The 13,900-nt window shown below is 43.0% G+C and overlaps 1 protein-coding gene across 1 annotated transcript in view; it reads left to right on the forward strand.

Annotated features, from left to right (window-relative positions):
* The window catches only part of LOC115475198 (serine/threonine-protein kinase RIO1-like), a 160,172-nt gene extending 158,513 nt beyond the window's left edge, over nucleotides 1-1,659 (forward strand). The window contains exon 17 of the mRNA XM_030210943.1: nucleotides 1,376-1,659. Within this exon, the coding sequence (XP_030066803.1) occupies nucleotides 1,376-1,486 (111 nt within the window). The 3' untranslated portion in view covers nucleotides 1,487-1,659. The remainder of the gene's footprint in view (nucleotides 1-1,375) is intronic.
* Nucleotides 1,660-13,900: the final 12,241 nt, after the last annotated feature.

Here is a 13,900-nt window from a genome sequence, read left to right on the forward strand (position 1 = left end):
AGGATTAATAGTAACATAGTAAGTGACAGCAAATAGACCTGAACGGTCCATCCACTCTGCCAATAGTCACACTCATGATCAAGTCATCATTAAATCAACGAGTGTGATATTATATACTTGATTATGGTCTTTCTTTCGTGTTTCTGGAACAAAGACTAAAGAAGTCTGTCTGGCCCTATCCTTATGTTCCAACTACTGGAGTTGCCGTTGAAGCCCACTCCAGTCTATTCGTCTTCTCATTTGTGGGACACAGACCGTAAAAGTCTGTCCAGCACTGTCCTCATGTTCCAGCTACTGAAGTTGATGTCTAAGCCTTTTCCAGCCCATCCTAAACCAGATTGCCATGTATGAGAGACAGACCATACAAGTCTGCCAGGTATCAGCCCTAGTTCATCACAGCCAAAGTCGCCATCTAAGCGTCACTTGACACATCCACACACATGCAGCCATTTAAGGTTAGGTTTTATATAACTTCCATTTTCTAATTAGAGATCCTCTGTGTTCATCCCACGCCTTTTTGAATTCCGTCATCATTTGTAACTCTACCACCTCCTTAATGGAAGACTTTCCACATTTGTGCTGTTAAAGCAAGGAAGAAGAAGAAGAGGAGAAGACAGCACTCAAAGAAATTGGTATTCGGTAGATGAGAGGCTGGTACAGGTGCCGCTTACACTTCTACGAGAAGACTGCAGAACTGCTTCCATCCCCGCGGGAACCCCGCAGGAACTGCCTCCGTCCTGGCGGGAACCCCGCAGAGCTGCTTCCATCCCCGCGGGAACCCTGCAGGAACTTCCTCCGTCCCTGTGGGAATCCCGCGGGTTCCGCGGGATTCCCGCGAACCCCGTTCCCATGCAACTCTCTCTATATGAAGGTTCACTACTGACATTATAAGTAGTATACTATGCCATACTTTGTATTGTTGTTTGAATATTTTTACTGCTGTAATTGTCTGTTGCTTATGTTTGATTTATTTTTACTGTACAGTGCTTGAGTGAATTCTTTCAAAAAGGTGGTAAATAAATCCAAATAAAATATATTCTATTTGAACATTACTGTGCTTGTAAGCACATCTTTTCACATCCAGTAGTACAACTGGGTAAAGACTGTGCTGCAGAATACCTAACACTGTGCCTTGGTGATCAGTTAGATGGACTTAATAGGCAACATATGCTGGATGGTTTCAGTAGGAAGCTTTCTTTAAACTGTTTGTTTATAATTGGTGCACTTTTCTACACCTGGATAATGCTAGAGCACTTATCTTTCCCCAACTTGCTCATCTTTCCCTTGAGGAGCAGTAGAGTCTGTGAGAAGCTTCATTGTTCACTGTATTAAATATCCTGGCTCAGCTTCTTATTTTCTTCTTCCACTTTCACAGGAAAGAAAAAAGAGGATCAAAGAAGCGCAGCGAGAAAAAAGGAAAAACAAGATTCCAAAGCATGTGAAAAAGCGCAAAGAGAAAACAGCAAAAATGAAGAAAGGCAAATAAAAGAAGCATGTATTTTTGCTGTAATATTGAGTGTTACGACTGGCACATTACTTATTCTGAGACTGAGGGCTCCTTTTACAAGCAGCGTTCAGCCCAATGCGGGCCGGCAGTACTTCCCACCCCTAGTGCGCCGTCATTTCCGGCACTACAAAAATTTCTGGAGCCCAGTTACCGCCACCTCAATGGGCGGCGGTAAGGGCTTCCCACCCCCGAAATGGCCATGTGCTTTACTTGCCACCTGGCCATTTCCTGTCTGAAAGCGAGACTTCCTTTTTACAAGCTGCGGTAAAAGCAGGCCTCGGCACGCGTGTAAAACGTGCCAGCCCCAGCCCCCTTTTGCCGTAGCTTGGTAAAAGGGGCCCTAAGTTTCTAATATATAAAATTATGTGCTTGTCTTGCTTGTACTGTGCCATGGCTAAGGAACTAAAGAAAAATATGTATGTGTCCTTCAAATTATAAAAACTGGATGTGCATCACCCTATTTTGTTGAAATTAAAAATTTAAATATTTGTACAGAATAAACCATGTTGTTAAGCTACATGGCAATAATTTTATAAAGCATTTTCAGTATATAAAACGGCTCTATAAATTGCATGGCTGAGTATGTGCTTACAAGTATGTCGGACAAGACCATCAGGCTTATTTTTGAAAGAGAAGGGCGCACATCTTCCGACACAAATCGGGAGATGTGCGTTCTTCTCTCAGGGTCCCCCAAATCGGCATAATCGAAAGCCAATTTTGGGCGCCCTCAACTTCTTTCTGTCGTGGGGACGACCAAAGTTCACGGGGGCGTGTCGGCAGCGTAGTGAAAGAGGGACTGGGGCGTGCTTAAGAGATAAGCGTCCTCGGCCGAAAATGGAAAAAAGAAGGGCGTTCCTGATGAGCACTTGGGCAACTTTACTTGGTCCATTTTTTTTTCTTGCAACCAAGCCTCAAGATGCCCGAATTGACCAGATGACCACCGGAGGGAATCGGGGATGACCTCTCCTTACTCCCCCAGTGGTCCCTAACCCCCACCCACCCTAAAAAAAAAACTTTAAAAATTTATTTTGCCAGCCTCAAATGTCATACCCAGCTCCCTGACAGCAGTTTTAGTGGGTGCAGTGCACTTCAGGCAGGCGGACCCAGGCCCATCCCCCCCCCCACCTGTTACACTTGTGGTAAATGTGAGCCCTCCAAAACCCACTGTACCCACATGTAGGTGCCCCCTTTCACCCTAGGGCTATAGTAGTGGTGTACAGTTGTGGGGAGTGGGTTTTTGGGGGGTTCAGCACACAAGATAAGGGAGCTATGCACCTGTGAGCAATTTCTGAAGTCCACTGCAGTGCCCTCTAGGATGCCCGGTTGGTGTCCTGGCATGTGAGGGGGACCAGCACACTACGAATGCTGGCTTCTCCCACGACCAAATGGCTCGGATTTGGTCGTTTCTGAGATGAGCGTCCTTGTTTTCCATTATCGCTGAAAACCGGGGACAACCATGTCTAAGGTTGACCTAAATGTTGAGATGTGGGCATCCCGAACCGTATTATGGAAACGAAAGATGGACGCCCATCTTGTTTCGATAATACGGGTTTCCCCGCCCCTTCATGGAGCCGTTCTGCAAGGACAGCCCCAGGAAAAATTGGGTGCCCCGTTCGATTATGCCCTTCCATGCATATTTACATGTGTTTGGGACATAGGTGTTCCAGAGTGTAGTCTGGGCAGAGTAGAGATAGAGTTGCGTTGCATGCTTATTTTGTAAAATATCCATGATCATGCACACATTTTACATTTTCTTTGCAGCTTGTGTCAATGTGTGTGTGGGCATTAGCATACTGTTGGGGCTGGATCTATTATAGGTTCCTTTGTTGGCTTCAGAAAATAGGTGGTTTTGGACTTATCACACAACTAGTAAAAAAGGCCCATTTCTGAAACCAATGAAACAGGCGCTAGCAAGGTATTGGCTTTCTGCAATTAATGTATTGAAAGGGATTGTTAGGATAAATGTGTTGTCATGCTAATGAATAATTTACATTGTTGTATTATGTCTAATATCAGTGTGTGTGTGTGTGTGTGTGTGTGTGTGTGTGTGTGAGAGAGAATGAGTGAGAGAGTGTGTGTGAGAGACAGAGTCTATGTGTGTGTGAGACAGAGAGAGAGAGACTGTGTGTGTGTGACAGAGATAGTCTGATAGACAGAGAGTGTGTCTTAGAGAGTGTATGTGAGAGACCTGCCGTCTCCTGCATCCATGTCCAGCAACTGTGATCTGTCCTCTGCATCCATGTCCAGCAACTCTCCTCTCTTCCTTGCTGTCCCCTGCATCCATATCCAGCAACTGTCCTCTCTCCCCTGCCCATCCCTCCATCCATATCCAGCAACTGTCCTCTCTCCCCTGCATCCATGTCCAGCAACTGTCCTCGCTCCCCTACCCCCTCCCCTCCATCCATTCATGCCCAGCAACTCTCCTCTCTCACCTGCTGTCCCCTGCATCCATGTCCAGCAACTGTGCTTTCTCCCCTGCATCCATGTCCAGGAATTCTCCTCTGTCCCCTCCCCTGTATCCATGTCCAGCAACTGTCCTCTCTCCCCTGCCCTCCCCTCCATCCATGTCCAGCAAGTCTCCTCTCTCCCCTGCCCTCTCCCCCATCCATATCCAGCAATTCTCCTCTCTCCCCTGGCTTCCCTTCCATGCCTAGCAATTTCCTCTGTCTCCACTCCCTCCCCTCCATGTCCAGTGGACGCCCCAAACCCCACCTTCCCCCCTGGGTTCCAGTTCCAACCCCTCCGCCCGCCCTCTTCTCCCTCAACAGCCCTCCTTTGTTTCCTGCCGCCCAGCCATAGCTTAAAACTCATTTTACCAACCTGACTGAAGCAGAGTACAGCCAGCTTGCCTTCAGCTTTCCCCTTCTTGCTCAGCGTCCCGCCCTTGCGTAAACAGGAAATGAGAGCGGGACCACAGCTGAGAGAGAAGGGGAAAGCTGAAGGCGAGCTGACTGTACTCTGCTTCAGTCAGGTTAGTAAAATGAGTTTTAAGCTATGGCTGGGTGGCAGAAAACCAAGGAGGACTGTTGAGGGAGAAGAGGGAGGGGGTGCTGGAACTCATAGGAGAGGGGGGCCTGGAACTCGGAGGGGGGTACCGTTAGGGGGCTGCCGTTCTTCTTTTGTACCGCTGCCGTTCAGCTGCCAGGGAGAGAGCACCGTGGGGGGGGGGGGGGGGGGTTGTTGTCCTGTGTGTCGCTGAGAGAGGTTTCCTGGCGTTACCGGCAGTGTTGACGCCGGCTGTCTTTCGTTGAAGTTCGGGCAAGCGGGTTGGGCTGTTCTTGCAGTCCATCGGTGTGCCTCGTGCTGCTTTCCTGTGGTTGGTCAGTGTTGCTTGTGATGTACCAGGATGTACATGACGTCAATTCAGGAGATGGCTACAGGCAGCACGAATGCTTCAAGGTTTCAGTGCCACGGAGTCAGCTTCAGAACTTTGGAGGTGCTTTTTATTATATAGGATTGTGCTTTTGCAAAATTATCCCCATAATGTTCTTTCTAAAATGCCTAGCTATGGGCACTAAATAGATAAGTTCCTAGGATTTTCTAAAAGGAAAATAATATGAATATGTTAAAATAGATTTGGTTAATATATTTGTGGTTGTTTTAAAGCTTCTGTCTAAGAGGTTTTAGTTCAAATCTGGTTAGAATTAGAGCAGTTGGATAGCCAAATGCCTTTGATTTTTCCATAATATATGAACAAAACACATAAGTATAACCAGTGGTGTGCTGGTAAATTTTTAACAGGCTCTCTCCCCGATCCACCTCGGCGCCCCCCCCCCCCCAAAAAAAAAAATTGCTGAACTGGCTATAGCCCCGGGGGGGGGGGGGGGGAGGCAATGCATTACTCTCTCCAGGAAAAAAAAATTAAATGATCCCAGGTTCCAGTCTAATTCATGTTTAATATGGGATAAAATGCCATAAATAAGTAAATAAATATAAACTTTTAACGTTCAGCACCTGATTCTCAAAGTGGACATATTTCAAACACTATAATGAAAATAAAATTATTTTTTTTCTACCTTTGTTGTCTGGTGACTTTGTTTCTCTGATCATGCTGGTCCAGTATCTGATTCTGCTGCTCTCTATCTGTTCCCTTGACTCCGTTTCCAGGGCTTCCTTTCCATTTATTTCTTTTCTTTCCTCCTCTCTTCTTCATTTCTGGTCCTCCGCAGACTTGACTGTCCAGTGGATCTAGCTTCTTCCTATTTTCTCCATCCATGTGCAGTTTCTCTCCTCAATTCCTTTTCCCTCATCTAATCTCCTTCCTCTATCTTCCCTCCATGTCCAGCATTTCTTCTCTCTCCCTTCCCCTCCATCCATGTCCAGAATTTCTCTTGCTCTCCCCCTCCATCCATGTCCTGAAACTCTCCTCTCTCCCCTGCCCCCCTCTCCCCATCCATGCCCAGCAAGTCTGTCCCCTGCCCCCCTCTCTCCATCCATGCCCAGCAAATCTCTCCCCTGCCCCCCTCTCCCCATCCATACCCAGTGATTCCCCTCCCTCTCGCTCCGAAACATGTCCAACTAACGATGTCCTTCGCCCCCACCCTCCCCTCCCGCTCCCATCTGTCTTTTTAATTACCTCCATCGAAGCAAGCACTATTTAAAGCCCTGCTGCGTGCTGGCCGTCTCTCCAGGCTTCCCCTGCTTGCTTCGGTGATGTTTGCGCCCTTAGTCCTGCCTTCGCGGAAAAAGGAAATGACGTCAGAAGGCGGGACTAAGGGCGCGAATGTTATGGTATAAGCCAATTGTCAGAATTATCAATATAAGAATGCAGCTTTTAGGAGATGTATTGAAGCTGCATTTCAAAGCCTTCTTTCCCCTTTTCCTTGGGAATTTCTGGTGGCAGGGCTAGTCAATTACAAACACTTAACAAAGACAAAAGAGAGATATATAGCTTCCTCTGCCCTCCCACCTAACAAAAGCTTGACTAAGGTGGGTACCTGAATACCCCATTGAAAACAAAGAACTCAGAGGAAAAGCATAAACAGAACATTTGCCTGTCATCAGAGGTATACCTGCCCCTCCCATCAACTATCAGACAAATAGACACCAGGACATCTGCAGATCATGTGAACAGACTACAATAACCATAATGCCTTGCAAGTTATCCAGTGCAAACCAGGAAGCAGGTGCTGGGACTCTGTGATCATATCCTCCTGCAGCTTGCAAGATATAAAAGCAAATAATGCTTCCCTTCAACTGAAACACAGATTCTTCTCTTCCTGGGACCTGTAGCCCACCTGCCTGCTATGAGGACCTCTTCTGCAAACATGTGCTTACCTCATGCTGTTCATACTATGTAACAAGGACTTGTAAGTTAACCTACCTGCTACGTTGTTCTATTTTATGCACAAATTCTCTGTTCTAAGATCCTCTTAAAAAACCTACCTCTCGTGTGCAATTGTATATTAAATCAACCTTTCTGAAGCTAAAAATACGGTCTCTTTGTGTTCTGAGTATATGGTATCTTTTATATATACTTAATTTAATTTATTGCAATTATCACCTTTGGTGATTGGTGGAGAAATTAATATCCTAAAACTTATAAATACAGCGCCTGCTCTTAAATTATAAACAGTAGCAAGTGCTCTAGAGCTCTTTCCTCCAAGATAAATCATTTCATGTAACACGAACATCACTGAAGCAAGCAGGGGAAGCCTGGAGAGACGGCCAGCATGCAGCAGGGCTTTAAATAGCGTGTGCTTCGACGGAGGTAATTAAAAAAAGACAGAGGGGAGGGTGGGGTGAAGGACATCGTTGGACATGCTTCGGAGCGGCAGGGGAGGTAAGCATGGCCTGTGAAGGCGCCCTCCTGCCATGCTTACCTCCCCTAATGGAGCCGGCTCACCCCCAACAACAACCGGCTCACAAGAGCTGTCAAAATTTAGCAAGCGGCTCTTGCGAGCCGGACAGAGCCGGCTCCAGCACACCACTGAGTATAACTCAAACTTAAGATTCATGAGCCACAGTACTTTCAATCAGTAGACAACTTGTCTGCTGATGAGGCTAACACTAATATTAAAAAAACAGAATTGAGCAGTTCCCCCTCCACCTGGTGTCCTAATATGGTGTGAATTCCATGGGGGAGAAGCTGTACTTGGCAGTACTAACTTTTGGGGGTGGTGCAGCACCTGCCCGAAGCCTCCATGGTAGGAAAGAAAACAAATGTGACCAGGGCAGTTAGTGGGGAAGAGTGCTGTGAATCCGGAAGTGGTTCCTCTGCAGTGATGGAGGCAGTTCTGGGGAATGCTGGAAACTTCTCTTTTACTCTGCTGCAAACCCTCAGCCACAGCAGAGTCCATGGGAGCAGCTTTTCTGTGCTACCACAATGCCCTGGGGGCAGGAGGTAGTGTACAGAAGGCTGTTGTCAATTGCAGAACTGGAGGGAAGGTGCGGAGATGATGAAGGTGTGGAGCCACCAGTGCTAACAAGCCTGGAGCAGGAAGCGTTTGAGCCAGAAGAAAAAGCTTAAGAAAAAAAAACAAATACTGTCAGGGTCTGGACACTAAAAATGGAGGCTGTGTGCTTGGGTATACTCTGATAGAGAATGAGAAAGTGATAGAAGTTTATACAACTATCAAATGTGGCTGGGGCAGATAATAATTAGTGTGTGGAGTGTAGCTAAATTGTTTTTTTTTTCCATTCAAAAAGGGGAGGGGAATGTATGGTAAGTGGTTGTGAATGCCAGTCAAGAGGATTGAGAGCTATTGGGAAAATTATTTGTTCTCTCTGGGTAATATGAAGAAACAAATGGCATTTGGGCTACACATCCTCATGGAAGTTCAAAGTCTGAGAAATTCAACCGAACTATGCATGTCATGCTTAACATAACTGCAATGGAAAGGAAGCAAAATTGGGTGAAACATCTCTCCAGTCTAACTTTCACTTGAAAAAGTCATGTTCATGCTTCCACAGGCTATTCACCATTATTATTATTTGGTTGAGAATTCAAGGTTTCCCTGGGCTCTTCAAATAAAAATTGTAGCCAAAGAGGGTGCAAAGGCACTGGATGAAATGGTACTGTCTGTTAAAAAAAATCACAGTTGGTATCTAAGATCACAGAAGAAACTTCTTGCCAGAAAAGTGCTAGCTATGCAGTTGCAAACATTTTGACCAAATGGAGAAAAGTGTGTTGGTTGGTTGTCAGAGTTCTGTTGCACAGACAACAATTCCATTGCAAACATCAAATTTGTGTAGAAATATGTACCTTATGCAGTAGGTACTTTAAGATATGAAAACCTAATACAATTAATTCAGCATTTGTTCTCCCACTTGTGAAACAAAAGTACTACACCAAAATCCTATCAAATTGGTAATGTTCCCTTTAGGCAAAGACAAGAATCCATAGCCAAAAATTATTAACTGATGCTAAACAAAATGTTCAGGATAGCTCAGACAATGAGGAAGGTATAAGTTGGGTCCTTGAATGTTATGCTAACTTAGAAGAAAGTAATGCAAACCTAGTTTATAGTGTAAAGATGATACAGGAAGCTTTCCTAATGAGGAGTGTGTCGGAGGTAAAGAATATATTAAGGCATGCAGCCAGTTGCACCAATGGAAATTATTCCAATGTATTTAAGAGAAAATAATACATTTTATTAAATGAAGCTGAGTACCTTGTATGGAGGAAAGTTAAGCTGGCGTACCATAAGATCATAAAAATAGCCACACTGGGTCAGACCAGTGATCCATCTAGCTCAGTATCCTGTTTCCAACAGTGGACAATCCAGGTCACAAGTACCTGGCAGAAACCCAAATAGCAACGTTACATGCTACCATTCCCAGGGCAAGCAGTGGCTTTCCCCCTCCCTGTTCATCTCAAATAGCAGACTATGGACTTTTCCTCCAGGAACTTGTCCAAACCTTTTTTTAAATCCAGATATGCAAAATGCTGTTAACTACATCTTCTGGCAAAGAGTTCTAGAGCTTAACTATTTGTTCAGTGGAAAAAAATATTTATTCTGGTTTGTTTTAAATGTATTTCAAATGTATATAGGGCACTCCCTTCTTGTCTCTAAAAAAGGGGGGGGGGGGGGAGCTGAACAGAAGAGACTGGAAAAAAAAGCAAGCCCTTATCCCAGAAATAGCAGATTTTCCCCAAGTCCAATTTAATAATGGTCTATGGACTTTTCCTTTAGGAAGCCGGCCAAACCTTTTTTAAACTCTGCTAAGCTAACCACCTTTACCCCATTTTCTGGCAATGAATTCAAGAGTTGAATTACACGTTGAGTGAAGAAAAATGTTCAATTCATTTTAAATTGTAGCTTCATCGCATGCCCCCTAGCATTTTTGGAAAGCATAAACAAAACAGATGCTTCACATCTACCCGTTACACTCCATTCATTATTTTATAGACCTCAGCCGTCTGTTCTCCAAGCTGAAGAGCCCCAGCCACTTTAGCTTTCCTCATAGGGAAGTCATCCCATCCCCTTTATCATTTTTGTCACCCTTCTCTGTACCTTTTCTAATTACACTATATCTTTTTTGAGATGCGGTGACCAGAATTGAACACAATATTCGAGGTGCAGTCACACCATGGAGCGATACAAAGGCATTATACCGTCCTCATTTTTGTTTTCCATTCCCTTCTTAATACCTAACATTCTATTTGCTTTCTTAGCCGCTGCAGCACACTGCGCAGAAGGTTTCAACATATCATCGACGACACCTAGATCCTTTTCTTAGTTTGTGACTCCTAACATGGAACCTTGCATGACGTAGCTGTAATTCGGGTTCCTCTTTCCCACATGCCTCACTTTGCACTTGCTCACATTAAACGGCATCTGCCATTTAGATGCCTAGTCTCCCAGTCTCGTAAGGTCCTCTTGTAATTTTTCACAATCCTCCCGTGATTTAACTACTTTGAATAACTTTATGTTGTCAGCAAATTTAATTACCTCACTAGTTACTCCCATTTCTAGGTCATTTATAGATATGTTAAAAAGCAGCGGTCCCAGCACAGACCCCTGGGGAATCCCACTGTCTACCCTTCTCCAATGAGAATACTGAACATTTAACCCTACTCTCTGTTTTCTATCTTTTAACCAGTTTTAATCCACAATAAGAGACTAACTCCTATCCCATGACTCTCCAATTTCCTCTGGAATCTTTCATGAGGTACTTTGTCAAACACCTTCTGAAAATCCAGATACACTATCAACCAGCTCACCTTTATCCACGTTTGTTCACCCCTTCAAAGAAATGTAATAGATTGGTGAGGCGAGATTTCCCTTCACTAAATCCATGTTGGCTTTGTCTCATTAATCCATGCTTTTGAATATGCTCTGTAATTTTGTTCATTATAATAGTCTCTAGCATTTTGCCCAGCACTGACATAATTTCCCAGATCTCCCCTGGAACCTTTTTTAAAAATCGGTGTTACATTGGCCACCTTCCAATCTTCCGGTACCATGCTCGATTTTAAGGATAAATTACATATTACTAACAATAGTTCCAGCAAGTTCATTTTTCAGTTCTATCAGTAGTCTGGGATGAATGCCATCCAGTCCAGGAGATTTGCTACTCTTCAATTTGTCTATAGAGATGTCATTCAGTTTCTCCGACTCGTCAGCTTTGAATATCATTTCTGGCACCGGTATCTCTCCCAAATCTTCCTAGGTGAAGACCGAAGCAAAGAATTCATGTAATCTCTCAGCTACGGCTTTGTGTTCCCTAATCACCCCTTTTACCCCTCGGTCATCTAGCTGGCCAACCGATTTCTTTCGCCGGTTTCCTGCTTTTAATATACCTAAAAAACATTTTACTATGTGTTTTTGCCTCCAACGCAACCTTTTTTTTCAAAGTCCGTCTTTGCCTTCCTTATCAGCGCTTTGCATTTCACTAGACATACATTATGCTGTTTCTTATTATTTTCAGTCAGTTCCTTCTTTCATTTTCTGAAGGATTTTCTTTTAGCTCTAATTGCTTCCTTCACCTCACTTTTTAATCATGTCAGCTGTCGTTTGGTCTTCCGTTCTCCTTTTTTAATACGTGGAATATATTGGGCCTGGGCTTCCAGTATGGTGTTTTTGAATAGCATCCACGCCTGATGTAAATTTTTGACCCTCAAAGTTAAATGCCAACGTATTGGATTTCCTGTGTATACTTCAAAGCTAATATCAAATTTGATCATATTATGATCACTGTTATCAAGCAGCCCCAGCACCATTACCTCCCATACCAGATCATAAGCTCCAGTATAGGCTGTCCTCTACAGCTGAGTCAAAGTTTTAGTGAGAAAATGCTGAACTTTGGCTCACTTAAATGCTCTATATTTCATGATGCTTCTCATTATTTTTTCAACACGTGATTCTTCAAAATACAATTATTAGTGAAAATTTCTTACGTAAATCAATTCCCGAAAAGCTGAACAAATGTAGTCAATTTATCTGCTGAAAACAGCTATGTAAAAAGCTAAATCAAATTCACATGATATAAATAGATCTGCTGTCTTTTGTTAGAGATCTCAGCACCAGTGTCCCTGACGAAGGAGTTGCTGAAACAGAGTGCAATGTCGAATGTTACAGAAAGCAGGCATGTGAAACATACAGAAATCAAGACAATTTTTCATTGTTTTGCTGTTTTTGAAAATCTGGTGCTATTTAATCATGTGACTTTGATTTAGCTTGTTAAATAGAAAGCCATTTTCAGCAGATGAAAATTGACTGCACTTGTTTAGCCTTTTGGGAATTGATTTACCTAAGAAATTTGCACTAATATTATTAATAATTGTATTTTGAAGAGTCACATATTGAAACAAAGGGTGTTAGAAAAGTAAGGAGAAGCATCATGATGTATAGAGCATTTAAGTGAGCCAAAGTTCGGCATTTTCTCACTAAAAACTTTGCTCGGCTGTAGAGGGCAGCCTATACTGTGAAAGCTTCTCATCTTTTACACAAACACAGTGTAAGTGTGTGTAAATTAGTCCTTTGTTTGCTGTCAAGTAATTTACAATTATAATTTTCTGCGGGATTGCTTCTACTTGTGGACATAGATGGAACGGTGCAAAATAAGGACAGGACCAACAGTTGGGAAAAAGTGTACCCTCTTACAACCTTACAGGCTTTGCACTTCTCCTCCTGCAGACACATCATTCCAAGATGATAGAAAACTTGATTTACAAACCCAATAGCAATATGAGATTTAGAAGCAAAAAAAAAAAAAAACATGTTTAATTGTTTTGTGATTGGAGACATTCAACAATTAAATATCAAAAAGAACACATTCCCCCATCCCTTGAAACCAGTATGGATGTGAAATTACATAGTAATTACAAGTAGTATATTTAGGGCTTTATGTTCTGCTCACAGTCTCATTTATATGGAAGCCTCCTTCATTTACACATTTGAAATGAAGTAAAATAAACATACACACAATGGAATGGGAGACTTCAGCAATCAGCAGACAAGCTGAACCTGTTCCTCTAACCATGAAAGCAGTCGTTCAAACAGGACAGAGTTACAAAACTCATTCTCTTTCCAATCTCTGCTCCTTACCAGCAGCGGAAAAGTGATTTTTGCTCGCTTTTAGTGTCCTTGCGCTGTCCTTCAGAAACATTTTTGGCTATATTTATCATTTCATTTAACATCAAGCTTTTTTTTTTTTTTGCAAGATGACCTCTCAATCATGAAGAAAAACAAGTTTACAGGTATAGGGCCATGAGGAAACCCAACTAAATCAGATTTTCTCTTATAACATTTCATAGCAGTTTATGTATTAGTACCTTGGCTGCTAAAACCCAGGCAAGATGTACATAAGTACCTGTTTATGTGATCACTTGATAAGAGAGGATTCCCTTTTGTGTAACACAACAACATCTGAAAGGCTGAATTTTTGGATTATAATCCATTCGTGCAATAAAACTGAATAACTCATACCTACACAGCATACTTTTAAATGATAAAATAGAACTACAAATCCCTGCAAGCAATGGGGCAAAACTGCTGAGCTTTTTCTCTCTAGATAGATAGATATAGAGAGAGAGCGCGTCAAAAAGCTCAATATAGTTCTGTTCCATCCATCCATTTATTTATTTAGCTAACTAGCATTTTTAGCCTTGGTTTTGTTGCAAAAGAGGCTAGATCAGGCTGTTATATGTCTCCTCTTAATTACGCCAATATGGCTACGGGTGCAATTTCCAAGCACTGGCAGAGGCCAACAAATATTTGCGTGATCTGTTTGACTCTACACAAAAGCACGTATATATCCAAAAGGAAGTGAAACGACAATTCAGAAGAGTGGGCTTTGTACCCTTCCTTACAATTAGTCTTTCGTTACACCCGAAAATGTAAGAGGCCCAATACAGATTGCTTACAACAGTGCAGCTTTTTGCCTGGAGAAATAAAACCAGTTCTCTTCAGTCTGTGCTATAAAAAATTTTTTTTCCTTTCTTTGGAT

This window comes from Microcaecilia unicolor, chromosome 1 (genome assembly GCF_901765095.1).
Source record: "Microcaecilia unicolor chromosome 1, aMicUni1.1, whole genome shotgun sequence".
NCBI classification, from domain to species: Eukaryota; Metazoa; Chordata; class Amphibia; order Gymnophiona; family Siphonopidae; genus Microcaecilia; species Microcaecilia unicolor.